Source organism: Notothenia rossii, assembly GCF_949606895.1.
Source record: "Notothenia rossii genome assembly, chromosome: 1".
Lineage (NCBI taxonomy): Eukaryota > Metazoa > Chordata > Actinopteri > Perciformes > Nototheniidae > Notothenia > Notothenia rossii.
The window spans coordinates 95,583,797-95,608,796 of record NC_136912.1 but is presented as its reverse complement, the minus strand read 5'-3'; the positions used below and the strand labels follow the sequence as shown (position 1 = coordinate 95,608,796).

Here is a 25,000-nt window from a genome sequence, read left to right as displayed (position 1 = left end):
AGTGTTTGTTCCTGTCTGCAGATCGGCTTCGTGCTGTACTCCCCCCACGGGCAGGTCTGGGATCAGTCGGATCACAACAACGTAATGTTCGTCACCATGTGCTTCTCCTGGCACCTCGCCGTCGCCATGGTTATCGTCAGCGGGATCTACGCCGCCGTCACCTGGTGAGCCAACGCTGCAAAATAAATATATTAAATGATTGAATATTTAATTTATTATAAAACCTGAAAGTCTCCAGACTTGAGAGTTTGGAAACCATCAATTATCATAACGAAATGTTATTATTTACTCAGTTGACTTTTCATTGCAGATTTAGTTATGTTTATGTTTTTAATGTTTCCTCTACAGTTTAGTGCGCTACAGATGAGCGCAATTTATTATTATTTATATCTTTTTTTTAAATATAAGAAAATCAGTAATTTCAATATTTTAAAACGGCTGTTTCTCAAATCTTTACAAACAAATCATCATTTTTTCTGTCAATTCTCTATTTTTTGAATGTCTTCCATGTTTTTCCTGCAGTGTGTTTCTCTCAGGATGAGAACAATGTACATGAATAACTTATATACATCTTTTTTTAAATATATTCAATATAATGTGATAAAAAACAAAGAAAAAAGCACAAAATGTCAAATGATAAAACTGCTTTTTCTGACATTTTTGCACAAAAATCATAATTTTCTGTATTTTTGACAGTTTTTCTCTCTGTTTCCTCTGCAGTGTGGTTCGCTCGCGGCTCAGACGGATTCCTCCGATGGAGATGGGACTCCTGAAGCCTCGAGACCGAGAGCCGGAGTCTGAGGACGAGATCTTATAGTGAGGGTCTCGTAAAGACCAGATCTTAAAGACCGGATCTTATAAAGACCAGATCTTATAAAGACCAGATCTTTTGAAGACCAGATCTTATAGACCAGATCTTACAAAGACCAGATCTTAAAGACCAGATCTTTTGAAGACTAGATCTTATAGACCAGATCTTAAAGACCGGATCTTATAAAGACCAGATCTTACAAAGACCAGATCTTAAAGACCGGATCTTATAAAGACCGGATCTTATAAAGACCAGATCTTATAAAGACCAGATCTTAAAGACCGGATCTTATAGACCAGATCTTACAAAGACCAGATCTTAAAGACCGGATCTTATAGACCAGATCTTATAAAGACCAGATCTTATAGACCAGATCTTATAGACCAGATCTTACAAAGACCAGATCTTAAAGACCGGATCTTATAGACCAGATCTTATAGACCAGATCCTATAGACCAGATCTTAAAGGCCAGATCTTACAAAGACCAGATCTTACAAAGACCAGATCTTATAAAGACCAGATCTTATAGACCAGATCTTATAAAGACCAGATCTTTTGAAGACCAGATCTTTTGAAGACCAGATCTTGTAGATGAGATCTTGAAAAGACTGTCAGAGTTTTAAGAGGACTGTCGTTTTGTATAAATCAGAATTCAATCAGGGACGTTTCCAGCAGCGGCACGATGGAAACACAGCGGAGGAAATATATCTCCTCCTCTGACGCCTCAGTGTTCATCGCTATTTATTTCTCCGTGGCTCCACACACTCTGTTCATTCTCAGTGATGACTTGCACACACATTTTAACATGAACTCATGGTAAGGGAAGCTTTCCATGGACCTTCGTCCTGTCCTCTATCGCCATCTTGTGTCTTTGTGTCGAACCCCAATGCCAAAAAATAAGGTTTGTATTCAATTGTTTTAAATCTTGCTCTTTGATGTTATTAAAGACTATATTCATACTGGTTTTATAAATGTGTTTTTTAGGTTTATGGGTAAAACATCCTTTAACCCTCCTGTTGTCTTCGGGTCAAAACTGACCGATTTACTACTTTCCTCAATCATAACTTTTTTGTTTTACATTCGATTGCATTAAGGCTTTCTGATATCCGTCACAGTAGACATTTGAACATATACAATGGCTGATCACCACCTTCATTGAATTTTGGATGGTCTAGTCAACTTTGTAACACCCATGGTGTTCCCGGTCAAACATGACCGCCATAAAGAAAAGGAATTAGTAACCATCCGGATCAGATAAAACACACACACACACACACACACACACACACACACACACACACACATACACACACACACACACACACACACACACATACACACACACACACACACACACACACACACACACACACACACACCCCCACACACACACACACACACACACACACTCTAGATGTGTTCCCCCTTATGTGCCCCTCCCCCCACATGGATCACACCTGGCACACCAATACATGTTCAGTGTCTGTTCTTTGTATATTTACTGCAGTGTTTCATGTACACCAGTAGTCTGATATAATATGTACAGTTTGAAAGGGTGTTAAATGAAATGTGCTGATGATTCATGGTTTTTGTGTTAATGTAATGGCAGTTAAAACAGGACCAGTCAACTTTGAGCGCGAACACCAAAGTAAGGGGGGGGGACGGGGGACGAAGACAATAGGAGGGTTAATGTGCACAAATGATTTCTGAAATTTAGCAAAATGTTGAAATTTTATAGACACAAACAAATAAGCAATCAATAGAAAATAATAATACAAGGTAAACCAAACAAGAAGCAGAAAACATGAATATTTAACTAAATATCTCATATTTTTAAAAACGAAACAATATGTTTAAGCCATGGCAACAAAGAGAGTCTGTGTGAAAGAAGATGTATCACTCTGTTCTTAAAAATGTGGCCATATTTTTCAAAAAAAATTAATAATAAAAAAAAATACAGATATAATAATAATAAATAAATAATAATGAATAAATAAATAAAAGTAAAACGCATGAATTGTTGTGTCTACATTTAAATGATTAATAATTTTGTAAAAAACTAAAAACATGTTCATAAAATGGAAATAATTATTCATGAGTGATAAGTGTGTTAAAATGCAGTTAAAGTGTAAATATAAATAAAAGATGAATTATTAAAAAGATAACCACAGAAATACGTCATCACCGAATCTCGATTTGCTGTCAGCCCCCATTCCGGTGGATGTAAAACAGGTCAGAGTGAGACCTCCTCCTCTCAGCTGTGATTCACCTGTAGCCTCCACCTTCAGGTGAGGAGATACCTGCCTGACAGCAGTCACGTGACGGTTTAGTCCATCCACAGATTTGAAGAGACTTTCCCTCACTTCAGGAAACAGACTTAGTTCAGAGGCTGAGACTTTAGATTTTAGAGTGAGGGTCTCGTGATGGATAAACTGCAGTCTGTGCTGAGTGGAGAGGAGGCGCGACGAGATGACAGGACGGTGCTGGAGGTACACACACACACACACACACACACACACACACACACACACACACACACACACACACACACACACTCTCTCTCTCTCTCCTGTAGTGTTGAATATGATGTATTAACTGTAATCTCTAAATTCCCACAGACCGTGAATGAGGCCTCCACGCTGGGATGGGGGACTCGTGTTAAAGGGTTCATCGCGTGCTTTGTGGTCGGGGGGGTGTGCACTCTGCTGGTGAGATTATAACTATATTGAAATATGAATAATGTGTGTGTTGGTGTGTGTGAGTGTTAGTGTGTGTGTTGGTGTGTGTGAGAGGCTCCTCTCTGAGAGGAAGTAGGAGCAGCTGGTCTGGTTCTTCCTGCTCTGAGGAATGCTGCAGATCAGCCTCAGAGGGAGAGTCCTCACATGCTAAAGATGACACATGTTTTATAGAGACACACAAAGTGCTGCTTTGGTAGTTTCATGTCTCTTTGTACCATCTTTGCGTCTCTCTGAGGTTGTTTTGTGTCTCTTTTTGTGATCAAATGTGTCTCAGTTGTACTTTCTTTGGGTGTCTTTGCGTCTCTTGTTCTGTTGTTTTGCCTCTTTTGTAGTTTTACACTAGATATTAAAGGTCCCATGTCATGGCCATTTCTACTGATCATAGTTCCATTGTTGAGGTCTACTAGAATAGATTCACATTGTTCAATGTTCCAAACTCACATTGGTTTCTCATCCAGCATCTCTGTATAGTATGTACGTATCATACTTGCCAACCTTTAGACCTCAGAAATCGGGAGCATTTCAAAATGCAAAATTGGGGGGGGGGGGGGCGGGGGGGGGTGCTAGTGGATCGCCGGAGCTGTTAGATTAACATTAACATGCTTATTGTAGTTGTAAGTGCAATGCCTTGCGGCCTGTAGCACCGTCCTTGATGGAGCATATGTGTGGGCTGGACCTGGAGACGTGTTACCATGGAAACCAAAACAATGGTGTAGCTGTATTAAAGTCCGAGTGGAAACAGTGGTGTGTAAATCTGATTTTGTCAGAAATCGGGAGAAATGCGGGAGAAATATGACCCCGGGAGGAAACCGGGAGAGGGCAATGAAATCGGGAGTCTCCCGCGAAAATCGGGAGGGTTGACAAGTATGATGTGTATTCACTCTCTGTCCTACACGGCTTGTTGGAGCTCCTGGAAATGGAAAAAGACAAACCCCCAACGAGGCGTTCAGGGGCAGCATAGACAGGTCTTCTCTGTGTTAGAGTTTTACTCCCTACAGGGTGTACTTTGAGGGTTTGTGACTCTGCAGACCGTTCACATGCAGAAACACCTTCATAACACACAAGGGGACGGGTGAGAACCAGACAAGCATGACATGGGACCTTTAACTAGTTTTTAGGAATGGTGTGTCCTCTTTGAAGTGTTGTTGTCTCTCTGTGGTGTCTCCCTTCCTTCGGGTGTTTTGGGGTTATTGTGTCTCCAATGATTTGTTTTATGTGTCGTTGTTTTGGGTATTTTATGTTAATTCTGCTCACTTTAATCTCGCTGGAGTTATTTTGTGTCATCCTTATTCAGTTGACTTTGGTAGCTGTCTTCTGATTGGACCTCTTTGTGGTTGTCTTGTGTCTTGTGGTTATTTCAGTTTGTGTTTGTTGTTTGTTCCGGTCCTTACCTAGTTAGGGTGGGTGTTGGTTATTAGTCTCTTTGTTGTCATGTGCCTCTTGTAGTTTTTGGTTTCTCTTTCGCGTCTATGTTTTTTCTGGTTATGTTGTGTCTTTTTGTTTTGATCTCTTTGTAGTCCTTTCATGTCTCTTTGTAGTCTTTGAGTCTCTTCCTGGTTGTTGCCTCTCGTTCTGTTTAGCAGGTAGAGGTCCATCCATCCATCCTGCCTTTAAAGTGCCAGCTGCTGTGTGTGTGTGTGTGTGTGTGTGTGTGTGTGTGTGTGTGTGTGTGTGTGTGTGTGTGTGTGTGTGTGTGTGTGTGTGTGTGTGTGTGTGTGTGTGTGTGTGTGTGTGTGTGTGTGTGTGTGTGTGTGTGTGTGTGTGTGTGTGTGTGTGTGTGTGTGTGTGTGTGTGTGTGTGTGTGTGTGTGTGTGTGTGTGTGTGTGTGTGTGTGTGTGTGTGTGTTAACCACCATGTTGCTGTGTATGTTGCAGGGAGTGTGTGCGCTCTTCATCCCGAAGGTCGGCATCACCCTCTTCATCGTTTTTTACACTTTTGGAAACATCTGTACTATTGGCAGGTCAGTGTCTCCACATAGACCCTTCTGTGTATTCTGTTTAAGATCCAGGTATTACTACTGATGCGTTCATACAGGCAGCATCTTAGTAATGTGTCGTTGAAGCTGTGTCATTGAGATTTGTATCTAATCATATCCTCTGCCGGTCAAATCTTGACCTAAATTCACTATCTATGAACTATGTGGTAAAAAGTGCAATATTTACAATATGTGGTGGAGTTGAGAATCAGAACATGGAAATACTCAAGTATAAGTACCTCAATATCACACTTCAGTTACATCAAAGGGTATAATATGCACATTGAAGCAGCAGCTTATCAGGATTATTAAAGTATTAGTTCTGATGTGAGTCATGACCCAAAGAACGAGATCGCGGATACAAGCGGCCGAGATGGGTTTTCTCCGCAGGGTGGCTGGCGTCTCCCTTAGGGATAAGGTGAGAAGTTCAGTCCTCAGGGAGGGACTCGGAGTTGAACCGCTCCTCCTTGGCGTCGAAAGGAGCCAGTGGAGGTGGTTTGGGCACCTAGTTAGGATGCCACCTAGTTAGGATGCCACCTGGGCGCCTCCCTAGGGAGGTGTTCCAGGCACGTCCAGCTGGGAAGAGACCGAGGGGTAGACCTAGGACCAGGTGGAGGGATTATATCTCTTCTCTGGCCTGGGAGCTCCTTGGGACCCCCCAGTCAGAGCTGGTTGATGTGGGAAAGGAAAGTTTGGGGCTCTGCTGGAACTGATACCTCCGCGACCCGACCACGGACAAGCGGGAGAAGATGGATGGATGGATGGATAGTTCTGAAGTCATTTGAATATTCAGATGTGTTTGATTCTTGTGTTTCAGCACCATGTTTCTGATGGGTCCGATGAGGCAGCTGAAGAAGATGTGTGATAAGACCCGGGCTCTGGCCACCGCCCTCATGATCGTACGTATCGCCGTTCACCCTCCAGGATCAAACTCTAACTGGGGGTTCATAAAGAACATGTGATGATGATTTCATTTTGTCCTCTGTAGACGTGCCTGGTGCTGACGCTCTGCGCCGCCTTCTGGGTGAGTTTAATTGACGAAAACTTAAAATAAAACAGAAAACATTTTAGTTAACATATACAAATATATATATTCATTTATTTCTCTGTTGTTTTATTAGATATAAGACAAAAGTAATATTTTGTGTTTCTGTTTGTTTGTTTACACATTTATTAAAAAATATACAAATAAACACATTTTTATTTTTTTATTTCCTCGTTTCTTTTTCTGTTTGATAAGAAATAAAAATACATAAAATATATTTGTTATTTATTTGTATTTATTTCATTTATATACCTATTTTTGTTGTTTAATTTGAATGTATGCATTTATTTATATCTGCATATTTTCTTTCAGGTATAGATTTACTTGCAATAAAAGAGGAAAATATTGAAGAGAGTATCACTAAAGACCATTTTCTGCAGTGAGAATGTGTAATGATGCTAAATGCATCTTCCCCTGTATGTAGTCTTATAGATCAAAGTATTAATGAAGTCTTATCTCTTATTCTCTCTCAGTGGAAGAACTTCGGCCTCGCTCTGTTATTCGTCATCCTGCAGATCCTGTCGTTCGCCTGGTGAGTCTCCATTCCTCCATTCCTCCATTCCTCCATTTCTCCATTTCTCCATTCCTCCATTCCTCCATTCCTCCATTCCTCCATTTCTCCATTCCTCCATTCCTCCATTCCTCCATTCCTCCATTTCTCCATTCCTCCATTCCTCCATTCCTCCATTTCTCCATTTCTCCATTCCTCCATTCCTCCATTCCTCCATTCCTCCATTCCTCCATTTCTCCATTCCTCCATTCCTCCATTTCTCCATTCCTCTATTTCTCCATTCCTCCATTCCTCCATTTCTCCATTCCTCTATTTCTGGATTTCTGGATTTTACACTTGAATTACTTTGAATTTCTGACATCAAAAGACCTTCTCTCTGCAGGTACAGTCTGTCCTACATCCCGTTTGTCAGGTGAGGTTTTTAAACTGAACATTTAATCCTATCAGCTGCTTTAAGGTCCAGAAACAAGATTTGATTGATTGTGTGATTGATTAATTGACTCTGTGATTGATTGTGTGTGATTGATTGATTCTGTGATTGATTCTGTGTGATTGATTGATTCTGTGATTGATTGTGTGTGATTGATTGATTGTGTGTGATTGATTGATTATGTGATTGATTGTGTGTGATTGATTGACCGTGTGATTGATTGTGTGATTGATTGTGTGATTGATTGTGTGTGATTGATTGACTCTGTGTGATTGATTGTGTGTGATTGATTGTGTGTGATTGATTGATTCTGTGATTGATTGTGTGTGATTGATTAATTCTGTGATTGACTCTGTGTGATTGATTGATTCTGTGATTGATTGATTCTGTGATTGACTCTGTGTGATTGATTGATTCTGTGATTGATTGTGTGTGATGTGCTCTGCAGGGAGGCGATCCTGAAGCTGGTGGCTGTGTGTATGAAGTGAGGATCGGTCTCTGGCTGAAGACCCTCCTCTGATTTTATCTCCAAACATGTGCATTTTAAATAGTTTCTGCTTCTTTCTGTGAGATGATTAGTGTTTGGTACGTATTGATTACTTTACCAATGTTAACGACAGTACGCTTGTTTTATAAAATGTGTAAATATTTATAATAAATAAAGCTTTGAATTGTTTTGTAAATAAAAACAGCCTCGTTACTGCTATTACCAGAGGTCAAAAGTACACACTTCCTTTACTCAAGTAGAAGTACACACATCCGTTACTCAAGTAGAAGTACACCCATCCTTTCCTTAAGTAGAAGTATATATCATCAATAATATGTAAACATTTGAAATGTATGTTAATGTTGTTAATTATTTTGTATTGTGATGCTTTGGCAACATTGTTTAATTTAACTTTCATGACAATAAAGCCCCATTGAATTGAAGTAGAAATACACACATCCTTTACTCAAGTACACACATCCTTCACTCAGGTAGAAGTACACACATCCTTTACTCAAGTAGAGTACACGCATCCTTTACTCAAGTAGAAGTACACACATCCTTTACTCAAGTAGAAGTACACACATCCTTTACTCAAGTAGAAGTACACACATCCTTTACTCAAGTAGAAGTACACACCTCCTTTACTCAAGTAGAAGTACACACACCCTTTACTCGGGTAGAAGTACACACATCCTTTACTCAAGTAGAAGTACACACTTCCTTTACTCAAGTAGAAGTACACACATCCTTTACTCAAGTAGAAGTACACACATCCGTTACTCAAGTAGAAGTACACACATCCTTTACTCAAGTAGAAGTACACACATCCTTTACTCAAGTAGAAGTACACACCTCCTTTACTCAAGTAGAAGTACACACACCCTTTACTCGGGTAGAAGTACACACATCCTTTACTCAAGTAGAAGTACACACTTCCTTTACTCAAGTAGAAGTACACACATCCTTTACTCAAGTAGAAGTACACACATCCGTTACTCAAGTAGAAGTACACACATACTTTACTCAAGTAGAAGTACAGATACTCCTGTTTGAAAATACTCTGGTGAAAGTAGAAGTACTGACTAAACTTCTTTCCTCAAGTCAAAGTAAATAACTTTGAAATGTACTTCAGTAAAAAGTACCCATAACTAGCAGCTGTTTTAAAGAGTACCTGACCTCCCTTTATATTAATAGAACAATAATGTCATTGTTAGCTAATGAATGTTTCCATGGTGAACAACGGCAACATGACAACGTTTCCATTGGTCCCTCTTCTTTAGAGAAGACCAGGAAATGATGGATACACGGATCGTGTTCAAATCAATAGGCACGCAATGACTCTAAATAATAATGATCACGCCACCAAACACACATTCAGACTAAAGGAACCAGCCTGTTTGGAAAATGAGAGAAGTAGAAAGTACAGGTATTTGAGTTCAACATGTAAGAAGTAGAAAGTACAGGTATTTGAGTTCAACATGTAAGAAGTAGAAAGTACAGGTATTTGTGTTCAACATGTAAGAAGTAGAAAGTACAGGTATTTGAGTTCAACAGGTAGGAAGTAGAAAGTACAGGTATTTGTGTTCAACATGTAAGAAGTAGAAAGTACAGGTATTTGGGTTCAACATGTAAGAAGTAGAAAGTACAGGTATTTGTGTTCAACATGTAAGAAGTAGAAAGTACAGGTATTTGTGTTCAACATGTAAGAAGTAGAAAGTACAGGTATTTGGGTTCAACATGTAAGAAGTAGAAAGTACAGGTATTTGAGTTCAACAGGTAGGAAGTAGAAAGTACAGGTATTTGAGTTCAACATGTAAGAAGTAGAAAGTACAGGTATTTGTGTTCAACATGTAAGAAGTAGAAAGTACAGGTATTTGTGTTCAACATGTAAGAAGTAGAAAGTACAGGTATTTGAGTTCAACAGGTAGGAAGTAGAAAGTACAGGTATTTGAGTTCAACATGTAGGAAGTAGAAAGTACAGGTATTTGTGTTCAACATGTAAGAAGTAGAAAGTACAGGTATTTGGGTTCAACATGTAAGAAGTAGAAAGTACAGGTATTTGAGTTCAACATGTAAGAAGTAGAAAGTACAGGTATTTGAGTTCAACATGTGAGAAGTAGAAAGTACAGGTATTTGAGTTCAACATGTGAGAAGTAGAAAGTACAGGTATTTGTGTTCAACATGTGAGAAGTAGAAAGTACAGGTATTTGAGTTCAACATGTGAGAAGTAGAAAGTACAGGTATTTAGGTTCAACATGTAAGAAGTAGAAAGTACAGGTATTTGTGTTCAACATGTAAGAAGTAGAAAGTACAGGTATTTGAGTTCAACATGTGAGAAGTAGAAAGTACAGGTATTTGGGTTCAACATGTAAGAAGTAGAAAGTACAGGTATTTGAGTTCAACATGTAAGAAGTAGAAAGTACAGGTATTTGTGTTCAAAATGTAAGAAGTCAAAGTAAAAAGTTGTCAGAAAAATAAGTACAGTAGTCGAGTAAAGTACTGATACCAGAAACATGTACTTAAGTACAGTAACAAAGTGTTAGTACTTCACTACTTCCCACCTCTGGCTATAACTGACAGAAGACGTTTTAACCAATTAACAAAAATATTTAGCGTGGAGTTAAATGAATTTTCTCAAATACTTTGAATATAAATAATTTAAACTCATATAGTTCTGAACTGAATAATATGATCATTCTTATGGGTACAAATACTGGTTTGTCGTTTTTTTCTGCTGTGTGTATGTGTGTGTGTGTGTGTGTGTGTGTGTGTGTGTGTGTGTGTGTGTGTGTGTGTGTGTGTGTGTGTGTGTGTGTGTGTGTGTGTGTGTGTGTGTGTGTGTGTAATGTTTTTATGTTTTATTTTTCAAAAAGAGCAATAACAAATAAAATAGACTTAATTTTAAAATGATATACTCGATGGATAACCAACTATTTGTCATGATGATTAATAATGAGATGTGGAAAAACTAGTTTTAGGAGATTTGTTTAAAAGAATAAAAAAACAGACGAACGCGCGCCTTTCCCCTTTGTCACGTGACTCTACCCGGAAGTCTCTGCACTGCACTCGTCTCATGGAGGGAAGTTAAGTTTTGTTATTGTTGTGTTTGTTAGCTGCTAACTTTAGCTCTGTAAACATGTCTGACCTGCTAACAAAGATAAAACACAGCGAGGAGAAGAAGAAGAAGAAGACTTCTGTTTCTCAGACTGACTTACAGAAGCTCGGGTTAACAGGTACGAAGTTTAACTGTTAAAATGTACGATGTGCACCAAGCCAGATCATTCCTATGTGTAAAACTGTTTCTGATTCCAAGAGATGCTTCTTATACATTACATTACATGTCACTTGTTAGACGCTTTTATCCAAAGCGACGTACGTACTCAATCCCCACTGGAGCAATTTGGGGTGAAGTGTCTCAAAGACACAACGACATACTGACTGCAGTGGGGTTTGAACCTGTGCTCCCCGATCACAACACCAACACCTTATCCGCTGCGCCACACGCCTCCCAACAGCCTACATCTCTAATGATTACTTATCCAAACCAACATATCATTAAATATGTGTGTAATAAAAAACGACAAACCAGTATTTGTACCCATAAGAATGATCATATTATTCAGATATGTGCAGGTCCCTCCATTCAGGAGGCGGTTGTTAAATTACAGGCTGTTTTTAACATTATTCAGACTCAGCTCTCTGAACTAAAGCTTCTTTTAAATGTGGATAAAACCAAGATAATGCTCTTTTCAAAAGCTAAAAAGTCACCAGAGCCTGTTTTAGATATTGTATCAACGCAAGGAACAAAACTTGAAGTTGTTGCCTGTTTCAAATACCTTGGTATCTTGCTTGATGACTGTCTCTCTTTTAAACTTCATGTCAATAACCTGCTTAAAAAACTGAGGGTTAGGCTAGGTTTCTTTTTCAGGAATAAGTCCTGTTTCTCGCTTGAGGCCAGGAAAAGGCTAGTCACTGTGACCTTTTTACCTGTGCTGGACTATGGTGATCTGCTGTATATGAATGCACCTGCCAACTACCTAAGCAAACTAGATGCTGCGTATCATAGTGCTCTGAGATTTGTCACTAACTGTAAAGCACTTACTCATCACTGTACACTGTATACCAAGGCAGGTTTACCATCACTCACTGTACGGAGGCTCAGTCACTGGTACACTTTTATCTATAAAGCTATGTTGGGCAAACTCCCGTATTATATCTGTTCTTTGATAAAGCAGAAAGTTGCAAGCAGCTATTGTCTGCGATCACAGGATATAGTCTTGTTAGATGTGCCAAGAGTAAGGACTGTCTTAGGTAAGACAGCTTTTATGTGCGCAGCTCCACTTGCTTGGAACAGTCTACAGGCAAAATTGAAATTGAGCATTTTTATTTCTTTGAATGTATTTAAGGCATGTCTAAATGAAATGCTTTCTGACACTCTGGGTAGTTGTAAATGTTGAATATGTAAATATGATATCCTCTGTTGTTTGTATGTTGTTTTTATGTTTCATGTGGAACTAAATGATGCAGGTCTCCCTTGTAAATGAGATCGATGATCTCAAGGGACTAATCTGTCTAAATAAAGGTTTGAAATGAAATGAAATGAAATATGCCAGAAAGATAGTCAGTCTGCTTAAGAGATATTACTCTTTGTATATCATACCAGAGGAGTAAAGTAACATTTACTGAAGTACTTTACTTAAGTACAGTTTTGAAGTACTTGTACTTTACTTGAGTATTTCCATTTTCTGCTACTGTGTATTTCTGCTGCCTACAGTTCAGAGGTGTTTTTCAATATGTATTTAATAATAATCACACAGCTTTATTTGTATTTGTTTAATTCATAGAATGCATCGCATAGTGCTTTTAATGAGTCTGCTGTCTCCTCAGCTTGCCTCTCATACTTCTTGGTAGGGTGTTACATAGTTTGGGGATGTTTGTAATATGTTAAAGGCCTGTTGAGGTTTTTGGAAGACCTGCAGAAATGCATCACATTGATCCAAGGTGCGCACTGAGAGAGGGCCACAAAGTACGTACTGAGAGAAAAGAAGAGAGTACACTTTTCTACCTGAGATGTTTCTATAACCTCCTCTCTCCTCACACACTGTTTCCTAACATCTTCTCTCCTCACACACTGTTTCCTAACATATTCTCTCCTCACACACTGTTTCCTGACATATTCTCTCCTCACACACTGTTTCCTAACATCTTCTCTCCTCACACACTGTTTCCTAACATCTTCTCTCCTCACACACTGTTTCCTGACATCTTCTCTCCTCACACACTGTTTCCTAACATCTTCTCTCCTCACACACTGTTTCCTCACATCTTCTCTCCTCACACTGTTTCCTAACATATTCTCTCCTCACACACTGTTTCCTAACATCTTCTCTCCTCACACACTGTTTCCTCACATCTTCTCTCCTCACACTGTTTCCTAACATCTTGTCTCCTCACACACTGTTTCCTGACATCTTCTCTCCTCACACACTGTTTCCTGACATCTTCTCTCCTCACACACTGTTTCCTAACATCTTCTCTCCTCACACACTGTTTCCTAACATCTTCTCTCCTCACACACTATTTCCTAACATCTTCTCTCCTCACTCACTGTTTCCTAACATCTTCTCTCCTCACACACTGTTTCCTGACATCTTCTCTCCTCACTCACTGTTTCCTAACTTCTTCTCTCCTCACACACTGTTTCCTAACATCTTCTCTCCTCACACACTGTTTCCTAACATCTTGTCTCCTCACACACTGTTCCCTAACATGTGTCTACATGTTTCTCTCCTCTCAGGGATCACGCTGCGGCCCTACCAGCTGGACGGGGTTCAGTGGCTGTCTGAGTGTCAGAGGAAGCAGCAAGGATGCATCTTAGGAGACGAGATGGGTTTGGGGAAAACCTGCCAGGTACTGATCCATCGGCTCCTCTTATAACCAATCATGAGGGTCGTCACACTTCAATAAGTCACGATGTCTGTGGTCTGGTACGGACACTGGTCGTCTATATCTCACCTGCTTTTTCTATTTGTGTAACCGAGCAGAAGATTACAGGAAACTATATTAAGGTTTATCAGTAAAGTTAACGTCGTTACAAAGTGCGCTTTAATACAGGGAAAAAACATTATAGGATTGGAATTAAATAAAATCTTACATAATAGATAAATAAATGAAATTATGATTTTTATAAAGATTAAAAAACGATCGAATAAGTGATTGAAAATATATATATTTAAATCATGTTGAATATGATTAAAGTATAATACTATGTTGTCCCTGCAGACCATCTCTCTGCTGGTCTTCATGTCCGGGTCTCTCGGGCAGAGCGGTCCCTTTCTGGTTCTGAGCCCGCTGTCCGTCATGGAGAACTGGAGGAACGAGCTGCAGAGGTACATCCACTTAATCAGATATAAATATCAGAATCATTTTGAGTAGGTTTACACACACGAGGAATTCCCTTTGGTAGAAGTGGTGCTTCCAGAGCACATGTGTCCAACTCGAGGCCCGGGGGCCAAATCAGGCCCGTGGTTGATTTAATTTCGGCCCGCAAGATAGTTTCTAATTCCTGTTAGATCTGGCCCTCCGGTATATTGCAAGCACACCTTCTCTCCATCCTGAGGGTCTCCTCAGCTCAGAGCCTGAGCCCAAACATTGAGGACCTTGCACCCAAGATGAGATGCCAAGTATCTGAACTAGCATCCTTTGAAGGAAATAGTTTTGTTGAAGCTGTTGTTGGCCTGAGGGAAAATGTACTCATAAGAACTGACTCTGGAGAAGCTGCAGATAGAGCCATGAGAAATGAATCAACTGATTATTTAATGTTTAATGTTGTTTTTATAGGCAATCATTTAAGCTTTGTTAGTTCCTGGTTTAATATGTGCAATAAGTTCATTTCAATAAGTTCTGCAATAAACATTGAACCAGTCCGGCCCTCCACTAGTACACATTTTTTAATGTTGGCCCTCTGTGTATTTGAGTTTGACCCCCCTGCTACAGAGACGCAGAAGGAATTACAACTATTAAAAAAACTAAATACACAAAATGTAATCATGCAGGAAACTGAGTGCAGTAAAACAGAATAACACATGTCAATATATTGATTTAAAAGAGGTAGCATGGAGCAGAAATGTGCAACATGTGCAGGATTTACAATAACAAGATGTGGTTTGTATGATGTGATGTGCATTCATATAATAAATCAAGTTTAAGTATAAGATAAGATTTACTCAATTGATCCTAAAGCAGCGTGTTAAATCAAGGCATGCAGAGGCGACACATTCATTATTGAGGCGCCTATTGCACATTCCTCAGGCGGTACTAGGGAGGGGCAAATCATCACTACAGCAGAGTATAGCGATACTTTGTGATATTGTATCGATACACGGACGCCAAGTATAGATATTTTATTATTTAAACTATTCATATTGCAAATCCAAATTAAAGTTTTTGGTAACAATTGCTTTTTCAATCAACTAGACCAGGGGTGTCAAACTCAAGGCCCGGGGGCCAAATCCGGCCCGCGACTTCATTTTATGTGGCCCGCCCAAGAGCTTGCAAAAAATATGATATGTTTATTATACGGTTACATGCTACTTTACAGAAGCACGTTGCCCATAAACTACATGTCCCACAATGCATCTCAAATTTGACATTTTTCTCAGAATTTGACTTTTCTTTTTTCAAAATGTCACTTTTTTTATTTTGACATTTTTTCCAGGATGTGGTTTTTCTTTTTAAATCATTTTGTGACATTCTCACTGAAGAGACTTGCAATTATTTGCCCTAGACTTCTGCTTTCAGACGTAGTTAATTATGAAGGTATTACGCTATCCCATAATAATCCAATGCAGAGGCAATAATGCAATATAATACATTATTTTATAGATATTAAATATTTATATATGTATTCTTATATAGTCTTAAAGTTACAACCGGCCCTTTGAGTGCAACCATAATGCTGATGTGGCCCGCCATGGAATTGAGTTTGACGACCCCGCACTAGATGGTGCTGAGCTTCTTCTTGTGCGGCCATGCGTAAAGAGAGTGGGGTTGGCAGGAAGTCAGTCAGAACAAAAACAAATCATGGAATTATTTTAGATTTTTGACCCAGGAAGAGAAGACGGACATGGATATGACGCAGGTGATTTGTAAGGAGTGTTGTATGAAAATGTATATCGCAATACTTAGCATATCGTAGAATCCAGTACTTCAATATCGTGGCTTAAGTGTGGCGATAGTCTCGTATGGTTACCGCCTGGTGATTCCCAGCACTAGGCGGTAACATTGTACACTTTGGCCTCTACCGACGTTCTTATGTTTATACCATTTTTATTTATTCCCCCTTTTGTGCAAAGGGAAACAAATACATTTCTATTATAAGAAAATGAGCTTCAGCGCTTCATCACACTACCTATGAATGAGCCAAACTCCTAAAAGCACTTCTACAAAAGCCTCTCTACCCGCCTTGCATGCAACATGATGAGCCAGATCCAAATAGTTGAGTATATGAGTTATTCAGAATCTAAACTCCGTGTTTTGTTGCAGCTTCGCTCCCTCTCTGACTGTGTTGTGTTACAAAGGAGACAAAGAGAGACGAGCTGAGCTCCAGGGAGAAACCAAACACTTCCAGGTTCTGCTCACCACGTACGAGGTCTGGGGATCATTACATCTATCAGTTAGAGAGAAACAACCCAATACCTTTTCGAACTGACTTTCCAATGCTTCCCTTCACAGCTGTGTTTGAATGACGCCTCCTTCCTAAAGCGGTGAGTGCTTTCTGAATAACACTCATTCAATATTCTGAGAAGATTTCGATTTCCTCTAAGATTAAAGAGGGAAACATAACGTCCAAATCTAGGAGTAACAACCTTAATTATGATCTGAGGTTATACATTTAAATATTAAGTCGTAAAACATTTTAATACATTTTTTTCAAATTTGAAGAATCGTCTTTTTCCTCTGAATACTTTTCTGGCCTGTGTTTCTATGTGTTTCCAACCCTACAATGGCTTTATCACAAAGTAGTGTTCTTGCAAGAAATAGATTTCATCCTGATGTTTCTAAGTAGAGATGTCCCGATCCGATCACGTGATCGGGGATCGGAGCCGATCACATGATTTTCAAAAGATCGGAATCGGGAGAAAAAAATCGGGGATCGTTTTAAAAAAAAAAAAAAAAAGATTTTCAATGTTACAAAACAAAAATGCCCATGTTCAAGTCTTAAAGTCATCCTGAGGCCTTAGTTTTGGTTTCAAATGACAGAACATCATGTATGTGTTGCTTCTTTGGGGCTTGTTTTCATAGACCTGCTTATTTCTCTCAAATCTGGCAACAGAGTGGGCGCAGTGTCTAATTGTAGCAGTAAGCTAACGAGTACTGATAAGCTTTATTTAGTTTTGATCCAATGCTGCACAACGGAACTGATCCAACGCTGCTGTGAAAGAAAGAAGCTATATCCATGTTGGATAGAATATCACATTTAAATAAAAAAATAACCTTAAGGGACAACTTGAATGCTTTTTTTTCTCTTAATGCATTGCATAAAGATCGGATCGGGAAAAATCGGTATCGGCAAATTGTCAAAATCAAATGATCGGAATCGGATTGAGAGCAAAAAAAAGGTGATCGGGACATCCCTAACACAACATTTCCCGCTCTGCTCAGGTGGAAGTGGAAGGTTCTGGTCGTGGATGAAGCTCACAGACTGAAGAACGCAAACTCGCTGCTGCACAGAACTCTGACGCAGGTACTGAGCTGCGTAGAGACTACCTTTTATGATACTACTTTATATTAGTGCTTCATCTGTATATCTTCTGGTGTAGTTCTCTGTGGGTTTCCGCGTGCTTCTGACGGGGACTCCGATCCAGAACAACCTGCAGGAGCTCTACTCCCTGCTGAGCTTCATCCAGCCGGACGTCTTCAGCGCCGAGGAGACGGACAACTTCTGCAGCAAATACGCCAACGTGCAAAACCAACCGGCTCTGGGTACGATGCCACTTCTTCTTGTTGGTGTTTGTGCAAAAAAAATAATTAAAGGTAGAACAAAAGAAAGGTTAGAGAGAGGGAAAATATAAAAAAACATGATATAGTCTTTAAGATTTAAGTTGTTAATTAAAAAAGTAAGTATTCTTTTAGATTTATTTACTATATTTACACACAGAAAATGGTCTCAAATACAGAAGTAAAAAAACATGGATATTCTCCAAGATCAAAGATAATAATAATAATAATAATAATACATGGGATTTGTATAGCACTTTTCCTAATGCTCAAAGCGACGATGACGATTTAAAAAAAACAACTTTAAAAATGATTTTATTTAACACGAAATAAATTGTCTTGGAAATTTTTTTATTTTTTAAAAACTAAATAGTACACCCTTTATAACCTATGTGTGTTAAGCTCCTATGCCCCTTATACGCTTGAATACGTGTCCAAACAGGCCTCTTTAAACTACACCCGGCACATGGTGTGTCCCTCACATCGGGGACGCTGGGAACATGTCTCCACCACTTTGCATTGGGATAAACTATTGAAACTGTTCTGAAAATAGCGCACAAATAACCTAACCTTGACCCTTGACCTGTCCCCAGCCTCTGCGCTGCAGGGCGTGCTGGAGCCCTTCCTGCTGCGCAGAGTGAAGGCCGAGGTGGCCGTGGATCTGCCCAAGAAGACGGAGCTGCTGGTTTATCACGGCATGTCGGCGCTGCAGAAGAAATACTACAAAGCCTTTCTGATGAAGGACCTGGGTGAGGCTGTAGTGGTATCAGTACTGGGAGCTAAATACTCTGATTGAAGGATTCATCAGCTAACAGTCATGATATACAAACATCCCTTTGACCAATCCCTTATTTATATTATATTCCAACCAATATACTTACGGAGCAGGTTATTCTGTAGTTTCTATTCTGGAAACTTTACAACTTTGACACTGACTTTGTTTACATGCATCATAATATTCAACTAAAATGAAGAATATTACAATATTGCAGTGTTTCCCATACATTGATTTATTTGTGGCGGGCCGTCACAATTAAATATCGTCCGCCACAAATGGATCTCATAAAAAAAAAATATATATTATTATTATTTATTTTTTATTTGTTGGTAGTCTAATGGATAGTGAGGTGGGCTGATGATCGGAAGGTTGCGAGTTCAAATCCTGCCTGGAACACCACTAGTAGTGTGCCCTTGAGCAAGGCACTTAGCCCTCGGTTACTCCAGGGAGAATGTCCCTGTGATTGGTCATTGTAAGTCTCTTTGGAATAAGGTGTCTGCTAAATGCCTGAATTGTAAATGATGTTTTTGGGACACTAAACCCCACAGATCCTCAACTCCAGTGTGTCTCACTCATTAACAACACAACACAGAGCAACAAGGTCCTTGTCTACAGTAGCCATGAACTCGCATGTATTATCTTATTTGAGGGGGGGTGGATGCATGGACCACCCGAATAGGATAAGGAGCCTTTGGCTTTTCTTGCCGGGGGGGGGGGGGGGTGCGGTGCGGTGCCCCCACAAATAGAATCAAATTCTGTGAAAAACACTGATATTGTTCATTTGAATTCGTTCGAACAAGCATCAAGCAACTATTTTTAAACAAGATGCAAGTTGGGATATCAACATGTTTTTTAATATGTGTTCATATCCAAACGCCAAGACAAGGTGGGAGGTTGTTTAAAATGTTAAAAAACTGCTATTTCATGCAGAGACGCACAACTGGAGCTCCAGCCCTTTGACTTTTCCTTATTTTAACATTATAAACCTCATGTTATTTGATCCTTAAAGGGAATATGCATGAGTTGCCAGTCAGCAGGAAGCTTAATGTTCATTAGCCATGTGAAAATCTAAGTAGGATTATTGTGTTTTTGTCAATAAGTGCAACAACACTGAATATATTTTGTATATGTTAGTCTAGTCACTGTTTCTGAATTATCTCAAATCCAGTTGGAGTTTCTTTACAGTAATGTCTTCTCCTTTATCCTCCAACATACACCAATGTATCTGCAGTAAGCTATTAATGACTGATATAGTTACCTGGCTCATTCATCGGACTATCTCTACTGAGTACATTCTTCTAAGTAAACTTTATCTTCTAAGTAACCGCCACCTTCGACCCCATTAACCAGTCCATCCTCATCACCCGCCTTCAGTCCTTAATTGGCATCACTGGTATCGCCCCCGCCTGGTTTAAATCATATCTCTCTGGCAGAAAATAATTCATTTCCATCAACAACTACAAATCCCCCACCGCTTCAGTCACTCAAGGCGTCCCCCAGGGCTCAGTACTTGGTCCCCTGTTTTTTTAATCATTTAGATCCTCCCACTTGGACAGATCCTCCGCCAACACCTACTCGACACCCAACTCTACATCTCTTAAAAAACTATTTCTGCAACCACCTACTCCCAATTCACCATTAAAAATACATGGATGCTAAAAAACTTTCTGAAACTAAACTGTGACAAATCTAAATAATCCTTATTGGCCCAAACTCACTAACCCGCTCCACCCATGATTTCTCTCTAAACATCGACGGCTCCATCGTCAACCCCTCAACTCCCGTCCGTAACCTTGGTATCATCCTCGACCCCGCCCTCACTTTCCTCCCTCACGCTAACCAGGTCATAATTCTGTTTTTCTGCCTCCTCATGCCTCTGTGTGTTTCCAGATGCTTTCAGAGGTGATCAGGGCAGCAGGAACCGTCTGATGAACATCCTGATGAACCTGAGGAAGTGTGTGGACCACCCCTACCTGTTCGATGGTGAGATATAAGAGGAAGGAAGGCAGGAAATAGAGATTCATAGGATCTTATTTAACATGTTTCTGTGGTCAGGGGTGGAGTCGGAGCCCTTTGAGATGGGGGAACACCTGGTGGAGGCGAGCGGGAAACTGTGTCTGCTGGACAGCATCCTGACACACCTGCACAGAGAGTGAGACATCTACCTTTCATTATATACCACACCATGTTCACTACCTGCTGACTGTGTGTGTGTGTGTGTGTGTGTGTGTGTGTGTGTGTGTGTGTGTGTGTGTGTGTGTGTGTGTGTGTGTGTGTGTGTGTGTGTGTGTGTGTGTGTGTGTGTGTGTGTGTGTGTGTGTGTGTGTGTGTGTGTGTGTGTGTGTGTGTGTGTGTGTGTGTGTGTGTGTGTGTGTGTGTGTGTGTGTGTGTGTGTGTGTGTGTGTGTGTGTGTGTGTGTGTGTGTGTGTGTGTGTGTGTGTGTGTGTGTGTAGGGGCCACAGGGTGCTGCTGTTCTCTCAGATGACGAGGATGCTGGACATCCTGCAGGACTACATGGAGTTCAGAGGTAAACACACTTTACGTATGTACTGATTCTCCTCTCTAAAGATTAACAGAATATATATTTACATATTTCTCCTCGGAGTTCAGGTTTCAGCTACGAGCGTCTGGACGGGTCGGTGCGCGGCGAGGAGAGGAATCTGGCGGTGAAGAACTTCAGCAGCAAACACATCTTCGTGTTCCTGCTGAGCACGAAAGCAGGTGAGGAGGAACACTACATTTTCCAACTCAGGGCCCACTTAAAGGGGACCTATCATGCTAAAGGCACTTGTGTACGTCTTTTCTACATGAACATGTGTCCCCGGTGTTCCAGGGAACTCACCAAGTGTCAGCAAACACAACCCTCTCTATTTTCCTCCATACCCAAATCTCTAAAAACGGGCTGCAACGGATCTGATACAGACTGATCCAGATTTGAACACTTCTCTGACGTCACAGAAGTGGCGCTACGGCTATTGGGCCAACTCCACCAATCAGGAGGAGACAGCCACGGATATTGCCGTTGGAAAGCGCTGGAGACGCTGTAGTACATATGCCAGGCCTGTAGATGGTGCTGTTCTCACAGAATCAGCCCATGATGCAAAGACAGTGTTAAATTGAGAGAAATGAGGAATGGCTAAAATGCATGATCTGTTTGGTATTTTGAAAAATAAAAAGTATAAATATGCCTCATATAGGTATGGTCCTACACTATATTATTCAAATGTAGCATGATAGGTCCACTTTAAGAATCTAAAAAATGTTTGCAGCCAACATTCAGCCATAAACAATACGGAGGCTAAATAAAGTTCTGATTGGTCAACAAGTAGTGACACCAGAAACATGTACTCAGTACAGTAACAAAGTATTTGTACTCCAATACTTCCCACCTCTGCAATTGAGGCAGTTTCCATCTGTTACACTGAGTTCCTGCAGTGTTTTAGATGCAGCAGGTGGAGCGTTGCTTCTTGAGACAGCAGTGGGGACGGTTTGTAGATATCAGTCACTTTGTGCGATAAGCCGACGCTGCAGGATCCGAGTCTGCAGCAGAGGAAGGAGATGTCTCTGATAAGAGCTGCACGCTCTGAAGAGAGAGACCTGGCTTCCTGTCGCAGCGTGTCACACTTTGAGTCAATAAACAGGGGAATAATATCTGATGTGTTTTCAGGGGGCGTCGGTCTGAACCTCACGGCGGCTGACACGGTCATTTTCATGGACAGTGACTTCAACCCTCAGAACGACCTGCAGGCGGCGGCGCGCTGCCACCGCATCGGGCAGAGCAGGTGAACCACATCACATGGATAACACGTCAAACACGATTCATATAGAAAAAAAACAATTATAAAACAATTATATATGTTTTAAATGTTTTAATTAGAACAAATATTTTCTTTTAAATTATAAAAGTAATTTGCTTATAAAATCTTAAAAATACTTTTTTTATAAAATCTTAAAAATACTTTTCTTAAAAATTCTTTAAAAATACTTTTATTAATGAAATACTTTTTTTTTTTTTACTAATATAATTATGTCAAGCAGGCTGCATTACAGAATCATACAACGGTTTAGGAGGGCAATTAAAGGTTTAAAACAATGCCAGAAGAGGGGGCAGTATCCCAAACTCAGAATTTCTGAGATTAAAGTTTTTTATTTCAAAGAATAAAAAAAAAAGCTTTTTTTTTTTGCAGAGATTTTAAACGCAATATTGAAACTAAAGCCAATGGAGAAATCCCATTGGACCAGGGAGCAACACAGCAACACCTGCAGCACCCTATAGCTGGAGAAGCCCTTTAACATCTGTCACACAAACTGAAGGATCGACAATAAAGTTTCTCCCTCCAGGCCGGTGAAGGTGATCCGGCTGCTGGCCAGAGACACGGTGGAGGAGATCATGTATTCTCGAGCTGCTTCCAAGCTGCAGCTCACCAACACGGTGATAGAAGAGGGACGCTTCTCTCTGATGGACCAGGCTCAGTCAGCGGCTGCAGGGCTAAAGGTCAATAACACACCATAACACATGAACACCTGACAGCATCCGCACATCACACGACGCACAGGGTGGTGGAAACGGCACAGACATCACCAGCAGTGTTTCCGCCAGACCGGGGCTGAGAGGGCGTCCACCCCGAGAGCGGGGGGGTGGGGTGTGACGTCACATCACCTCGTGTCACGTGACTTGAATTTTGAATTGAGCCGTCCCTTATAGATACTATCTCTTTACGTATTAGTGATGGGAATTTGCAGTTCACGCGCGTGCTCCACTAGCACCCCCCGTTAAGGCTCGCCGGCAGTACACTCTCCGTCACAGGAACACGTTTTGCTGGCGGCGAAAAGAATCCCACCAAAATCCTTTGCCCCTCCAACAGAGGGGTGTCCTTGTCCTTTTTCCTTTTCGTCATTTCAAGCGATAAAAACTCTCGATCTTCTCTCGAATTATTAGAATTCTTTGGACGCCCTCGGCTCGAGTTCAGGGCGGTCCGAGCTGGATAAGGGCGTCAAATGACGGCAAGGTGCCCCCCTGGCGGAAACGCTGATCCCCAGGATGTGCTGCCAGCCATGGAGGGCTAGGGCTGCCCTCCACTAAAGATTTTTCTGGTCGTCAATTTAGGCGATTAGTCGACTGATCGTTGCATGATATATTATTTATGATTATTACATGGTTTAGTTGAATACTTGATTCTGATTGGTCAATTCAGAACACCAGTAGCACAGACCGCTGCCATTGACCGTTGTTAAGGACGCTCACATCTGCAGAAAGAAGTCGACTTAACTCGTTTGCTTGTCTTTAGTTTCCCGTTGTCTCCCGTCTGAGAGCAACATGGAGGATTTTAATATTCATTTGAATACATTTGGAGAGCACAGTAATGTGGATGAATGGTTTGTGGCTGATGAGTCCCCAGCGAAGAAAATAAAAAGACAAGAGGGACAAGAAAACAGCGGAGAAGTAACGGGGCAGAAACCCTCCTTTTCACGCAGCCGTCCAGACACAGACATCACACTGCGACACATGTTCAGTTCCTTTGGCATTAGGGCAGGGATATCAAATACCGTAATTTTCTGACTATAAGCCGCGCCTTTTTCCCCATTTTTCGACCCTACGGTTTATATAACGGTGCGGCTAATCTATGGATTGTTACAGCTAACGGCCACTAGGGGACCTCCTAAATCTATGGATTGTTACAGCTAACGGCCACTAGGGGACCTCCTAAATCTATGGATTTGACAGGTTACAGTCCACCACCTTTAACTCTATGGGCTCTATGGCCGGTCCGCGCCCCCCACCTTTAAGCGGCGGGTTCCAGCAGGAAAAGCTGGAGGCCGGAAAAGAGTGAGACAGGTAGCGCGCAAAAGTAAAAGTGGAACCGAGAGTGGTGCGAGAGACAGAACGAGAGCAAGACAGACAGACATTACGAGAGCGAGACAGTTTGTCCCCGTACCACTGGTTGAAAACCACTGCTGTAGATCACTGCCGGTACGTGCGCTGGGAGCGCACCGTTTAAGTTTGAAAGTTGAAAAGTGTGTGTGTCTGAAACGCTATGTGATACAGTACAGTTTACACAGCACATGTTCTGTAGCTACTATTGCACTAAATGCTAACACTTGAATACGTTATGCAAATATGCAACTTGTTTGTTGAAATGTTAATAAATGGGAGCTTCCTCAAACAGCCATCTCTTTCCCGACAATCCCCTCTGAGCACGAACCCTTACATATGGTAATGAA

At 40.7% G+C, this 25,000-nt stretch overlaps 3 protein-coding genes across 3 annotated transcripts in view; all 3 read left to right on the top strand.

The window, feature by feature from the left end:
- tmem45a (transmembrane protein 45a) overlaps window positions 1-1,771 on the top strand; it is a 25,764-nt gene extending 23,993 nt beyond the window's left edge. Inside the window, exons 5-7 of the mRNA XM_079659262.1 lie at window positions 22-164; window positions 721-817; window positions 864-1,771. Coding sequence (XP_079515388.1) covers window positions 22-164; window positions 721-817 — 240 coding nt within the window. The 3' untranslated portion in view covers window positions 864-1,771. The remainder of the gene's footprint in view (window positions 1-21; window positions 165-720; window positions 818-863) is intronic.
- Window positions 1,772-2,877: 1,106 nt separating this feature from the next.
- On the top strand, window positions 2,878-8,441 carry sft2d2a (SFT2 domain containing 2a). Its single transcript, XM_079655094.1, has 8 exons — window positions 2,878-3,301; window positions 3,431-3,520; window positions 5,425-5,510; window positions 6,343-6,424; window positions 6,514-6,549; window positions 7,044-7,102; window positions 7,464-7,493; window positions 7,960-8,441. Exons 1-8 carry the CDS (start codon window positions 3,236-3,238, stop codon window positions 7,997-7,999), a joined length of 489 nt encoding a protein of 162 aa, XP_079511220.1. The 5' UTR covers window positions 2,878-3,235; the 3' UTR covers window positions 8,000-8,441.
- A 2,595-nt stretch (window positions 8,442-11,036) lies between these two features.
- Window positions 11,037-25,000, top strand: part of chd1l (chromodomain helicase DNA binding protein 1-like) — a 31,879-nt gene continuing 17,915 nt past the window's right edge. Inside the window, exons 1-14 of the mRNA XM_079664992.1 lie at window positions 11,037-11,234; window positions 13,799-13,911; window positions 14,284-14,390; window positions 16,546-16,651; window positions 16,735-16,766; window positions 17,665-17,746; window positions 17,823-17,985; window positions 18,594-18,749; window positions 20,669-20,761; window positions 20,834-20,930; window positions 21,232-21,305; window positions 21,389-21,499; window positions 22,446-22,560; window positions 23,120-23,273. Coding sequence (XP_079521118.1) covers window positions 11,138-11,234; window positions 13,799-13,911; window positions 14,284-14,390; window positions 16,546-16,651; window positions 16,735-16,766; window positions 17,665-17,746; window positions 17,823-17,985; window positions 18,594-18,749; window positions 20,669-20,761; window positions 20,834-20,930; window positions 21,232-21,305; window positions 21,389-21,499; window positions 22,446-22,560; window positions 23,120-23,273 — 1,500 coding nt within the window. The 5' untranslated portion in view covers window positions 11,037-11,137. The remainder of the gene's footprint in view (window positions 11,235-13,798; window positions 13,912-14,283; window positions 14,391-16,545; window positions 16,652-16,734; window positions 16,767-17,664; window positions 17,747-17,822; window positions 17,986-18,593; window positions 18,750-20,668; window positions 20,762-20,833; window positions 20,931-21,231; window positions 21,306-21,388; window positions 21,500-22,445; window positions 22,561-23,119; window positions 23,274-25,000) is intronic.

Coding starts and splice junctions, on each gene's coding strand:
- sft2d2a (XM_079655094.1), top strand. CDS start 3,236: ATGGATAAACTGCAGTCTGTGCTGAGTGGAGAGGAGGCGCGACGAGAT. Junction 5,511..6,342: donor AACATCTGTACTATTGGCAG/GTCAGTGTCTCC, acceptor CTTGTGTTTCAG/CACCATGTTTCTGATGGGTC. Junction 7,494..7,959: donor TCCTACATCCCGTTTGTCAG/GTGAGGTTTTTA, acceptor TGTGCTCTGCAG/GGAGGCGATCCTGAAGCTGG.